At 35.2% G+C, this 12856-nt stretch overlaps 1 protein-coding gene across 3 annotated transcripts in view; it reads left to right on the plus strand.

Annotated features, from left to right (window-relative positions):
• Positions 1 to 12856, plus strand: part of ORC5 (origin recognition complex subunit 5) — an 85303-nt gene that overhangs the window by 23579 nt on the left and 48868 nt on the right. For all 3 annotated transcript variants that reach the window (XM_060628465.3, XM_078442543.2, XM_078442542.1), the window contains exons 7-9: positions 8109 to 8157; positions 8246 to 8336; positions 12261 to 12313. In XM_060628465.3, the coding sequence (XP_060484448.2) occupies positions 8109 to 8157; positions 8246 to 8336; positions 12261 to 12313 (193 nt within the window). The remainder of the gene's footprint in view (positions 1 to 8108; positions 8158 to 8245; positions 8337 to 12260; positions 12314 to 12856) is intronic.

Below are 12856 nucleotides of genomic sequence, written 5' to 3' on the forward strand. Positions count from 1 at the left end.
GTAAAAGCTGAATAAGAAATGTAATATCTTTTACTTTTTTTGTAACACATTTCTTTTAGGTTTTGTGTATGTAGCGATAGTGGTCTGGCATCTAGATCAGCTTGAGAATAGGAGCCTTAATTATAGGTCTTTCATGAGGCACTGACCTTGAGTTAGTAATATTTATATAAAAGGTTACTTTTAATATTTACATAAAAGAGTACTTAAGACACTTAAAAGAGTAGAAAAACTGTTTATATTTTACAGGCAAGTTGGAAAGTGATCATATGTACTTTAATTTTTCTTTGATTTTTCTACTTTTTAATTGTCTGGATGTGTCTGGAAGGGGAAGAGGCAAGAATATCCGGTTTCTCTTTTAGAAACCTTCCATTAATACTAAGATTTTGTCTACATTTAGAGAAAGTAGTATTATATCTAAGGCTGAAACACAGTTACTTTGAAAGGAACAGATTCTGTAAGTTTTAGCATATTTTCTTTTTCTCTTTGCTCTGAAAAGAATCACTTAGAGGGATTAAGTGTATGTTTGAATGTGTGTTCAAGACAATGTAGAAGAAGGTGACTGTGTAAAATTGTGTTCACATATAGTATGTTTTTCTGAGTTTTAGATTTTAGGCTTCTGATTTAGATGTAGATTTCAAGCGTCTTCTGAGTAGGGAAAAAACAAAAGGCAAACTTTTCTAGGTTCAAGCTCATCACTGACATCTCTCCAGCAATTGAATGTCTTGCATTCCTAGTGCCCAAAAGGAAATGACAACAGAGGAGCTTACAGAAAGGAGGGAGGGTCAGTACAAGGTCCTTGCATGACATGTAGTTAGGAAGAAATACTCCTCTGCCTGCCATCTTGCCTGGTAACCTGTGGTCACCACAACCTAGATGTCCTTGAATCCTGTGCGAATCTGTGCCAGCAGCCATTTAAAGTAGATCATGAAGTGTAAGAAGAAGGATTAGTTAAGGAACTATTTCTGCAAAAATAAAATGTCAGAAAATATATATATTTGAATATGGTATTTTATATTGTCCTTAGGTTTCACTAAGAAATATTTAGGGGTGAGATTATAAAGTTGTTTTTGTTGTTGTTGTTACTCTTCTATCATGTTCGTAAGCTTGAAGTATGGTTTAAGCTTTTACTACTACTAGTAATACTAGTAAATACAGGAAATAATCTGTAAGCACTGGAGAAAAAAATAGCAGTGTTCTTATTTTCCTCCTTATGTAGAACATAGCATAATAAAGATACATTTTCCTTCAAGTGGATACTCTATTTGTTTCAAACTTTGTAAATGGCATATTTATTGAAAGTTTAATAAATCACCTGCAAAAATTCTTTTCAGGCATCTTTTCTATGTATATGCTTTTGAATTTGCCTTAGAAATTATTTCTTTAAGTATTATTTTTCTGGAGGCTAGGTCTGGAGGTAGCACAAGAATATTCATTTAGGTTTGTCTTCTCTGACAATCCTTAATGATATTCCTAAAAATAGTAATTAAAATTTTTAAAAGGATCAATTGAGGAAGTTATTTTTATACTTATTATTATACTTATAAGTATTATTATACTTATATATAAATGCCAAACACAGAATGGTTCATTTTCTAAAATTTTCTTGCATGATCTTTTTAAAACAAATCTGTCACACATCAAGTTTATTGTATTTTAAACTTTTTTCTTCCTAAATATCAGTATTCTTAGAGATGACTCAGAAAAGTTAATTGCTTAGGTAGAGCTTAGTAATCTTTTAGAGTGCAATTCCAAGTTTCTGATGCTGTTTTTGTTGTTGTTTTGTGTTGTTTGGCCCTGTGGCTTGTGGTGTTGACTAGTGACAGTGGCTAAGAAGAGATGCCAGATAACTGAAGTATATTTGATGGAATGAGCAGAGAAGTTATATTGAAATACCTTAGCTCTGCTGCTTACCAGTATGTTATGTATGTAATTTTATGTATTTCAGTTTCCTCATTTCTAAAGTTGGTGGGGGCGGGGGTGCTGGGGAGGGAACAGACCAAGAATACATGCCTCAGATGAGTTTTGTGAGTATGAAATGAAATACTTTCTATCAAAGTGCTTATAAAAATGTTAAATGATATTATTGGTAACACTAAGCCATTTGAACAAATATTCTTCTTTTAAAATACAAATAGGGGGGATCCCAGGTGGCTTTTTTGGTTGACCATCTGATTCTTCATTTCAGCTCAAGTCATAATCTCAAGGTTTGTGGGTTCGAGCCCCGTGTTGGGCTCTATGCTGGCAGTGCAGGGCCTGCTTGAGATTTTATCTCCCTCTCTCTCTCTGTCCCTCCCCAACTCATTCTCTCTCTCAAAGTAAATAAACTATAAAAATAAAATACAAATAATTTCTGGGAGGATCATTTACCTTTTGTGAATTATTTTAGTGAAATTTTAACACAGCTGGTTTTCATGTAGCCAGGGCCCAGCAATTCCTAGGGAATAGATGGTTTGATCTTAGTTTTGAGCAGGGGTCCCATGGATATTTGGGGAGTGGGAAGAGGTGGGTACTGGGCAGCAGGCCAGTGGAGGGAGCTGGTGTGGAGACCCTGCTCCGAGTACAGGCAGTCTTCTGCCTTGCGCATAACTCCACTGTCTCACATGCAGCTGACCAGCCTAACGTAACTTCTGCTTCAGTCACGACTCTCTCGAATCTCAAATTCTTTCATGTATTTTTCAAACACTTTTTTTTTTTAATGAGGAAGACATTGTCACAATTCTGAAATGGTTGCAGATCTGTCCCCTTGCCCTCAGTTGACTCATACACAGTACACACGAATGTGTTTTTCCTATATATTAGTTATTTTCGCTTATTTACGATATGAGTGTATGCTAGGGAAAAATGATCCCTGAGATCTAAAATGAATTAGATTATAAAATTTTGCAAATAAGAATCATGGGGTCTGGCTCCAGAGTATATGCTCATAATCACTATATTACAACTACCTCTTAGATAATAGCCAATTTTATTGAGTAGTTATTGTGTGTTGGGTACTGTTCTAAGCCTTTTTCCAATGTTGACTCAGTTCTCAACAGCAACCCTGTGAAGTAAGGCATTATCATGAATCCTCATTTTACAGATGAAGAGACACAAGTTTGTCATTTACCAGCTGTATGTTCTTGGGCAAGTTACTTAACCTTTTTGACCTTGAGTTTTTTCTTCTGTTCAGTAGGTACAATACCTGCCTCAAAGGAATTTTGTGAGGTAAAAAAAAAAGTGTGGGAAGCACATGTACAATGCCTGATAGCTGAAGGGGGAGTAGTTAAATTTAGTTCTCTTCCTTCCTCTGATGACCAAAGACTCATGGACTTAAAAATATGCTGTGATCTTAACTATGTCCAAGAACATATATCATAGCTTGGGAATGGAGACCGCTATAACTGCTGTAGGTTTGTGTCGTATGTTAAAGTCATATATTGAAGAAATAGGAAGTTTGAGGGATGATCTGGCAGAACAGCTATCATTCCACTGATTGCAAGATTTGGTTTGACAAATGGCAGGGGTAGTGGGTGCCCTTCACCATTTTTTTATATTTTTATACTGATTGATTTATGAATGAGGATGTCTTCGACATAGAGAAGAGCTATTCTTTGGTTAAAAATACTGAAGGGGGAGGCAGAGTCTTTAATTAGGAGAACTAACCTAGTTAGGTTTGTTTTTCTTTTGTATTTTCTCAACTTTTTGATGAAAGTGTAACATAGGTATAGAAAAGCACAGAAACCATACCTATGTATCTCAGTGAATTATCACAAAATGAAAACACATGTGTAAATAAAACCAAGTCAAAAAGTAGAAAACTACCAACATCCAAGGAGCCCACTTCATGCTTCCTCCCAATCTCACCTCTTCTTCCTTCCCCAGAGATAATCACTATCTTTGCTTCTAACATTAAAGGTTAGTTTTGCCTGTTGTGGAACTTCATCTAAATGGAAACATACAGTATGCATTCTTTTTTAATCTGTCTACATTTGCTCAACATTTTGAGATATTCATCTATGTTAAATGAAACTGGAATATTTTGAGTAGTCCCGTAATCGTCTCTAGACTGCAAGAAGTGGTATTTAGCTAGTTTTCCCAGTTGGACCTTTATAGGGTACCTTTATTTTTGGCCTTGAATAATTGAGAATTATTTTTATATCAAAACCATATTCAGTGGCACTGGCATGTTAATAGCTTGCTCTCATTATTTTATTAGACTATTTACAAGATAATGAAAATATTGGATAGTTTCAAAATTTATTTAAGAGCGATTTCTAATTTACAGAAAAATTACAAGTACAGTAAAAAGAGCTTTTCCTCCTTTTTCCCAATCATCTGAGATTAAGTTTGTGACCTGATGCCCATCACCTCAAATACTTTAGTGTGCATATCCTAGAAAGACATTCTTCCACGTAAGTACAACTATCAAAATGAGAAAATGGACTCGTTGCTACAACCCAATCCTTAGACACTAGTGAGGATTTGACAGTTGTCACAATAATGTGCTTCAGAGCAAAAGAATCCAGTTCAGAATCATATATTGCATTTAATTAACAAGAAATTGTTAAATTTCTTGAACATTCATCTGGAACAGTTCTTTAGTCTTTGACTTTCATGGCCTTGAGACCTTTGAAGATTATAGAACAGTTTTGTAGAATCACCTTCAGTTTGGATTTGTCTAATGTTTGCTTATGATCAGATTCAGGTTATGCATCTGATAGGAATATCACAGAAATGATGTTTCGTTCACATTACATCCTATGAGGTATTACAGGATTTCATGTTATTTCATCACTGATAATGTTCACTTTGATGATTTGATTAAGAGGTTTTTTTTTTTTTCCTTTGTAATATGTGCTTTGTGGGGAGGTACTATAAAACCTTGTAAATATCTTGTTTCTCATCAGAATTTCAACTTAATCATTTTTTCATATCTGTCTGGCTTCAGATTATCATATGTTAAGATAGTGTGATTACCAACGTAGGTATCACCTAATCACATGAGCCCTTTAAAGCAGAGAGTTTTCCATGGTTGATCAAAGAAGGGGAAATCAGAGATTGGAAGCATACTTTAACTTCTCTGTAAGATGGGGATGATAAAAATAATGTCTACCTCATAGGATCATTCAGAGGATTAAGTGAATGATCGTATAGAGGATGTAGAGCACTTAAAATAGTAAAACCTGACACACCGTAACACCTCGTTGCCTGATTGAATTAATGTTAATACAAATTTTCTCAGTTCTGATTTTCATTCCGTTTAATGTTTCAGAGATAAAATGTGGGTATTTATAAAAAAGGCAGAAGAGTTCAGACATTATTTCTACTTGCCCTTGGGATATTAGAATATTTTTTACATTTATACTTCAACATGTGTATTAGTGTTCTATTGCTGCGTAACAAATTATTGCAAATTTAGTGGCTTAAAGCAGTAGACATTTATTAGCTCATAGTTCTCTAGGTCAGGAATCCGGGCATTATTGCTGGCTTCTCTGATCAGGATATCACAGATGAAATTAAAGTTTTGGCTAACTGTATCCTTAGTTTGAGGTTTTGGGGAAAATAGCTTCTAAGTTCATTCAGACTTGACAGAATTCACTTCTTTTGGGCTCTAAGAATGAGGTCCAGAACTGTCTTGCTATCTGTCAGCCAAGTCTCAGACTTCCTAGAGAGCACCTGTATTCTTTACCACATGCCTTTCCATCCACCAGCTCGCAAGGGTGTGTTGACTCTTAGACACCCAATCTCTGACTTCTGTGACTGGCTAGAGAACACTTTCCGTTTTTGAAGAGCTTGTGTGATTAGGTCAGACTCATCTGATTATCTCTTTATTTTAACTCTCCCATAAATAGTACAGTCTTTGGGACTTTAATTGCATCTACAAAATTCTTTCACAGCAGTACCTAAGATAGCATTTGATTGAATAACTGAAAGAAGGTGTGTGTGTATGTGTGTGTGTATATGAGGGGCTGGCAGTCTTGGGCTGTCTTAGAATTTTTTTTACTACAATATACATGTATCAGATCATTTTCTAACAAGTAATTTCAAATGCAGTAATGGAATTTTGCTGAAAATCTCACTGAGGGAGAGTTTGAAGTTTTCGAAATTGCCTATCTCTGTCTTATGGCAACCTAGTCATTATGCATAATAGATTATTTTGCCTCTTAAAGTAATGCAAGTTTTTTTCTGCAATATAAGGGAAATAGTCTCTCGGTTTCACCTGAATCAGGCTTTGATAACATTGTGCCTTTATTGGTTTAGAAGTAAGTTACCAGAACATCTCACAAACCCATGATCATAAATTCAGGCAGTGGAGTCTGTGTGTGCCTGTAGGCAGATTATATTTTGCTTTCTGGGTTGACAAGTGGATATTATAAATGTGCAGTTGTCAGGAGTAAGTGAGATAACAGGTGGCCATAACTAACTCTTGATAATTTTGTTTCTCCTGTCACAATTATGAGCATAAATATTTGCTGAGCACACTGTCATTTCTTAATAAAATTATCCCCCACCCTTTTCATTAATGCAACCAGTTAAGAGTAAAATATATGCTTAAAAGTTAAGGAATAATGGGGAGATAAAAATGGGAATGTTCAGTGGGAGTAAAAATTTATTATATCAAAAAATCCTCTAAAAATTATTTCTGTTTGGGCTTTGGAATAATTTCTGTGATTTTATTAGCAGCCTTTTTATTTCCGTTTCTCTGGGTGGTTGGGAGGGCAGTTTAAAATACCAGTGGACGTGAAGGTAGATATTGATCTAAATAATACTGAGACCTGTAATTACTTATATTTGAGGATTAATATAGGAGAAATGGGTATAACGTTGGAGAGCGCATTTGAATGTTAATAGTGAAAGTTGTAAAAAGTATTTTGTATTTGAACAGATGATTTTGTTTGTGAAACTCCATGTTAGTGTGGACTAGGATTTGTAGACTTACTTAAATATAGAGATTGTATTTGGACAGTTAAATTGTACCATTATAATCATATAGTTTTATATATTCAATAAGTTCTTATGGAATGACATGGGGAAAGTACTGACTTGCTAATGTAAAACTGGAAAATAGTCTCCTAAAATTATCTTTATTACCTTTTTACCACCATTTGTAAATGATTAAGTCTATATTTTAATGTTTTGGCCAAGAAAAAAAAGCAGCCAAATTGTTTACCAGTTACTACTAACATTATGACCTATCAGTGTTATTAAGCAGTGTTTAGATCTGAAAACCTGGAACTAAGTTAAGTGAGTTGGCCTCTCTATTGGCTTCATATTAACAGAATTTGGAAGATTTTTCTGCACTAAACATTTGCACTTTGTGGAGTAAAATAGGAAAAACTGTTTCAAGGATCAGTTCTTAGCTCTCTATTATCTTCTGAATTTGAGGTTGTATAGTTAATGCATTTATGTATATCTTTCTCCAGGCTTCATTACTGAATCATTTTAATATGAAATATTTGTGATCAAATTAATATTAATAAATGGCAACAGCATGTTTTTTTAGCAGTTTGCTTGAACTACCTCTCAGTAGAATTCCAGTGTTGATTCATGGAAAACTGTTAAGTAATAATGATTAATTAGTGCTTTCCAAACTTCGGAATACATAGCATTCCTGGAGTGATTGTTAAAACGTGGATTCCTGGATGTCATTCTTAGCGATTGTGATCTAGTATGCCTGGCATGGTGCCAAGAATTTGAATTTATAATAGTCTCAGGTAGTGTTGCCAATCACATAATTTTGAATTGTACTGAACGAGATGATGTTTGATGTGTCAGAATGTTCAAACCTTGGAAAATAACAGGTTAATTCTTTGGGCTCATGGTATTTTATTGGGTCCTTTGTGGCATAATTAATGTGCTAAAATTACAAATTATGCTTTGCTATATTACTTTATATCTTGAGGTTAATACATTAGGCAGTATTTAGCCAATTAAGGAGTATTTTACATGTTGTTTTACTATCATTTTTGATATTTGCTGTTTTATTATTATAATAAGCTATAAAACATTTTACTTGAGTGCTTATATTGAAGTAAAATAGCCTAAATTCTAATAAAAATTATACTTGGAAGATAATTCCTATTTGTGGTGGATAAGTGCCTTTTTTCTTTTTTCCCCTTTATTTACAGGCAGTACTTAATTTTCCTAAATATTGTGAGCCTGTGGTTAAAGGAGAAGGTAACTATGTAATTTTACTTATTAATACTTGTTTTGAAAGAATTTGTGTAAGATCTGAATTTTTGTAATTTTCTCCCATTTGGGGTAGCAAATGAACGTGATACTCGCAAACTCTGGAGAAATATTGAACCTCATTTGAAGAAAGCCATGCAGACTGTTTATCTCCGGGAAATATCAAGGTAATTTTCTATTTAATGTGTATATAATATTTCTATATCTTTAGTTCGGATATTTTGTCTACTACAGTGTTTTCCTTTACCTGCTTCACAATTAGGAAAAAATTCATGACTTTTGAATCATTTCTTCTTATTTTGGGGAAAAAAATTTTTAACCAGTATGTTACACAATTTGAAACAAGGCATATGTCTCACAATTAGTAATTTTTTTAAGTCTGGAAAGCTACAAGAAAATCAACTTCAGCTTTGTTTTTTATTTGTGTTAGATATTTGAATAGTATAATGAAAATTTGATTATTAAAGCAATGTATAAATTAAATCACATGTCTATATTTATTATTAGGCTTTCATAGTAATGAAACAGGAGATGTGGTGACATTTAGTGCAGGTGGCGGAACAGGGTTTTGATTTCCATCTCAGCCATTTTCTGCCTTGTGTGGTCTTAGTCTCCTAAAAACCCTCTAGGCCTCAGTTTCCTCCTCTAACAATCCTTACAAGATTTAAATTATGTGTGTGAAAATGATTTGTGAATAATAAAGTGCCTTATTAGGTGATAGGTTAAGCCTCAGTTGCAAAGCAATATAGTAGTATAAAAACATCAACAGCACTGTGTGCTTTTCTCACTTTCTGGTCAGTAGTGCTATCATTTTTCTCTCAAAAATATCTTGGTCTGTAACTCCTTTTCTTTACTAACTTTGCTCATTTAATTAGCTGATTAAACTGTAATTCAGGTAGAAATGTAATCATTTCTGAATAAATAGAAAAATTACAAACATACTGTTATTCCTCTTTTCAGTAAAAAGTCATTTGAGGGGCACCTGGTGGCTCAGTTAATAAGCATCTGACTTTGGAGTTTGAGCCCTGTATTGGGCTCTCCACTGACAGCTTGGGACCTGGAGCCTTCTTCAGATTCTGTGTCTCCCTCTCTCTCTGCCCCTCCCCTGCTAATGCTGTGTCTCTCAAATAAAACATTAAAAAAATGACATTTGATGAGGATTTTCACAAGTCCCAGAATAGAAAAGCTTGTGATGTGCTCTTTTAAAGATAGAAAAATTTGGATGCTTGTTGGAATGATTTTTATGTGATACTGGAAGGACTTAGAGTTTCCCATAGGACAGTGATGGCCACATAAATCCGGTTTTCTGCACAAGATCAATAAGGAGAGCAAATAAAGTTTTTGCTGGTGGAGAGAGGGTCTTGAGGTTGATGGCTGCTGATTGGTGGTTGCTGTGGGATAGGTGTGGCAGTTTCTTAAGACAGCTGTGAAATTTGCTGCATTTTGTTGACTGTTGTTTGGTATCATTTTACCCACAGTAGAACTTTCAGAATTGGAGCCAGTCCTCTTAAACCCTGTTGTTGCCTTAACTAAGTTTATGTAAAATTCTAAATGCTTTGTTGTCGTTTCAAAAATCTTCCTAGTGTCTTCACCAGAAGTAAATTCCATCTCAAGAAACCACTTTCTCTGCTCTTGTATCAGAAGCAACTCCTCATCTGTTAAAGTTACATCATGAGATTGCAACCATGCAGCCCTGCCTTCAGCCTCCACCTAACATCCTAGTTCTCGTGCCATTTCCACCCCGTCTGCAGTTATTTCTTCCACTGAAGTATTGAACCCCTCAAAGTCGTCCATGAGGGTTGGAATCAACTTCTTCCAAACTCCTGTTCATGTTGATATTTTGTCAATGAGCAGTCAGTCACATGTTGAAAGGAATCTTTTCTGAGCAGATCTCAACAGTAGGCTTAAAATACTCAGTAAACCATGCTGTAAATAAATGTGCTGTTATCCAGGCTTTGTTATTCCATTGACAGAGCACAGGCAGAGTTGATTGAGCATAATTTTTAAGGGCCTTAGGATTTTTGGAATAGTCAGTGAGCATTGCCAGCTACATTAGCCCCTAACCAGAGAGTCAGCTCTCTCGCTATGAAAGTCCCAGATGGCATCTTCTTCCAGGGGAATGCTTCACCTGCACTGAAAATCTGTTGTTTAGTGTAGCCACCTTCATTAATGATCTCAGCTAGATCTTCCGGAGAGTTACTCCAGCTTCTACATCAGCACCTTTTGCTTCACCCTGCACTTTTATGTTATGGAGACGGCTTCTTTCCTTAAACCTTTTGAACCACTTCAAGAGCTTCAAACTTTTCTTCTGTAGCTTCCTCGCCTCTCTCAGCCTTCATAGAATTGAAGAGAGTTGGGCCTTGCTCTGGATTAGGCTTTGGCTGAAGGGAGTGTTGTGGCTGATTTGATCTTCTGCCCAGACCGCTAACACGTTCTCTATAACAGCAATAAGGCTATTTTCCTTTCTTATCTGGAGTAGCAGTTTCAGTTTCCTTTAAGAACTTTTCCTTTGTGTTCAAAACATGGCTGTTTTGTGCAAGAGGCCTGGCTTTTTTCAGCCTACCTTGGCTTTTGACAAGACTTCCTCACTGAGCTTAATCATTTCTGGCTTTTGATTTAAAGTGAGAGATGTGACTTTTCCTTTCACTTGACCACTCAGAGGCCATTGTAGGGTTATTAATTGGCCTAATTTCAGTATTATTGTGTCTTAGGGAATAGGAAGGCCCAAGGAGAGGGAGAGATGAGGGAATGGCCAGTCAGTGGAGCGTTTAAGTTTCCCATCTTATATGGGCACAGTTTGTGAACCCCCAAAACAGTTACAGCAGTAGCATCAAAGATCATAACAAATAGTGACGAACAAATTTGAAATAGTATGAGGACTATCAAAATATGACACAGAGACATGGAGTGAGCGGTTGCTGTTAGAAAATTGGTGCTGATAGACTTGCTTGATGCAGAGTTGCCACAAGCTTTCAACTTGTAAAAAATGCACTATCTGCAAAACACAGTAAAGTGAAGCATGATAAAATGAAGTATGCCTGTATCTCCGTAATTTTCAGCTCTGCTTGCAGATGTGGGATATTCAGTTCTGATCTGGCATTTATTTTTATATTAGCATTTTAAAAGCTGAGTTAGAGAGTTTGAGAGGGTCCTTACAGATCATTGCATCTAACTGCCTTATATTTTGGTGAGAAGTATAATAATGTATTCAAGGTCATACAGCTAAAACTTCTGTCTCCCAGGGCAGTCTTTTTACTGCACCATAATGTGTTTCCTAATGAATTTGATTTGTCATATTCTCACTTCATATTTTTAACAATATTTGAGACTGTTTAATAGTTTTAATTGCAAGTAAGGTCAGAGGGGGCAGTGGAGATGGCATGAACTTTGCACGTGTTCTACAAGGAATCAGGTCTTAGCTCTATTACTGACTGGCTGGGTGTACTTGGGCAACTTAACCTGTGGGCCTCAATTTTCTGCTGTAATGGTACTTATTTTAAGAGATTGTTATGGAGTTAGAAATAGTGTATAACAGTTGCATCTAATATTCTAACTGAAACGTGGGGAGTTTTACTGAAGGATAGGTGATGTTATTTATTTTTTGGTGCTTTCTGATAGCTTTAAAATTATGATCAGGAAAAGAGATTAAAAATTAACATCTGAGTATTGGGGCACCTGGGTAGCTCAGTTGGTTAAGCATCTGACTCTTGATTTCAGCTCGGGTCATGATCTCACAGTTTGTGAGTTCGAACCCTGAGTTCAGTTCTGTGCTGACAGCGTGGAGCCTGCTTGGGATTCTTTCTCCCTCTCTCTGCTCCTGCCCTCCCCCTCCCCCCGCAAATGAATAAATAAACTTTAAAAAATAAAAAAAAAAATTAAAACTAACATCTGGGTGTTGTTATGTAAGGTTATATTCTAATACACACTCAATGATTTTGTTGAGACAGGTATATATCGCATATATATGTTATTTGTAAGGAAATTGATTATTTTCTTAAATCAAAGTTTTAGTTTTTTCTAGGACTGTCTTAAGTCCAGTATATTGATTTCATATATTTTCAAACCATTATTGCTCTTCTGTCTTCTTTCAGTTCACAGTGGGAAAAGCTACAGAAAGATGACACAGATCCAGCACAACTGAAAGGTATCCAAGGAAGTGTTGAGACAGTTACCAGAGACATTTCTTTAATTGATTACTAGTAACTAAGATACTGATGTTAATACTAAATTTAGCATCAGTCAGTAAACAGTGTGACAGAAAAGACTTTACAAACTACAGTGATATTTTAATGAATGGTTTTTTCTTAATTGAAGCTCCAATTAATGAGAGGAAATAATTCAAATACCAGTTTCTTTTTTCTAAATGTTGGATTACATCCTGTAAAAAGCAGTTTAGTTTCTTTAAATGCTTTTGTTCAGTTGTATGACACAGTCTTATCTCAGTATATATGTACTTCATGAATTTTATGTTGACCCAGTTTGGAGGATACAGTTCTGTTTAAAAAGCTTTCTGCTTTTCTTTTCTTTAAAGAAACTATCAATTTGGATTTATCTCCATAGAACAACTTTTACTTAAAAAAAATTAAGCGAGTATCAAAAATAATTCTTATTAAAAAAAATAGATCACTGGCTAAAGGTTGGAGAAGCGGTGTAAAATTAAGTGGTGTTGCAATTCTGTTTTATCTGT

The sequence above is a fragment of the Panthera onca genome, chromosome A2 (genome assembly GCF_046562875.1).
Source record: "Panthera onca isolate mPanOnc1 chromosome A2, mPanOnc1 haplotype 2, whole genome shotgun sequence".
NCBI lineage: Eukaryota > Metazoa > Chordata > Mammalia > Carnivora > Felidae > Panthera > Panthera onca.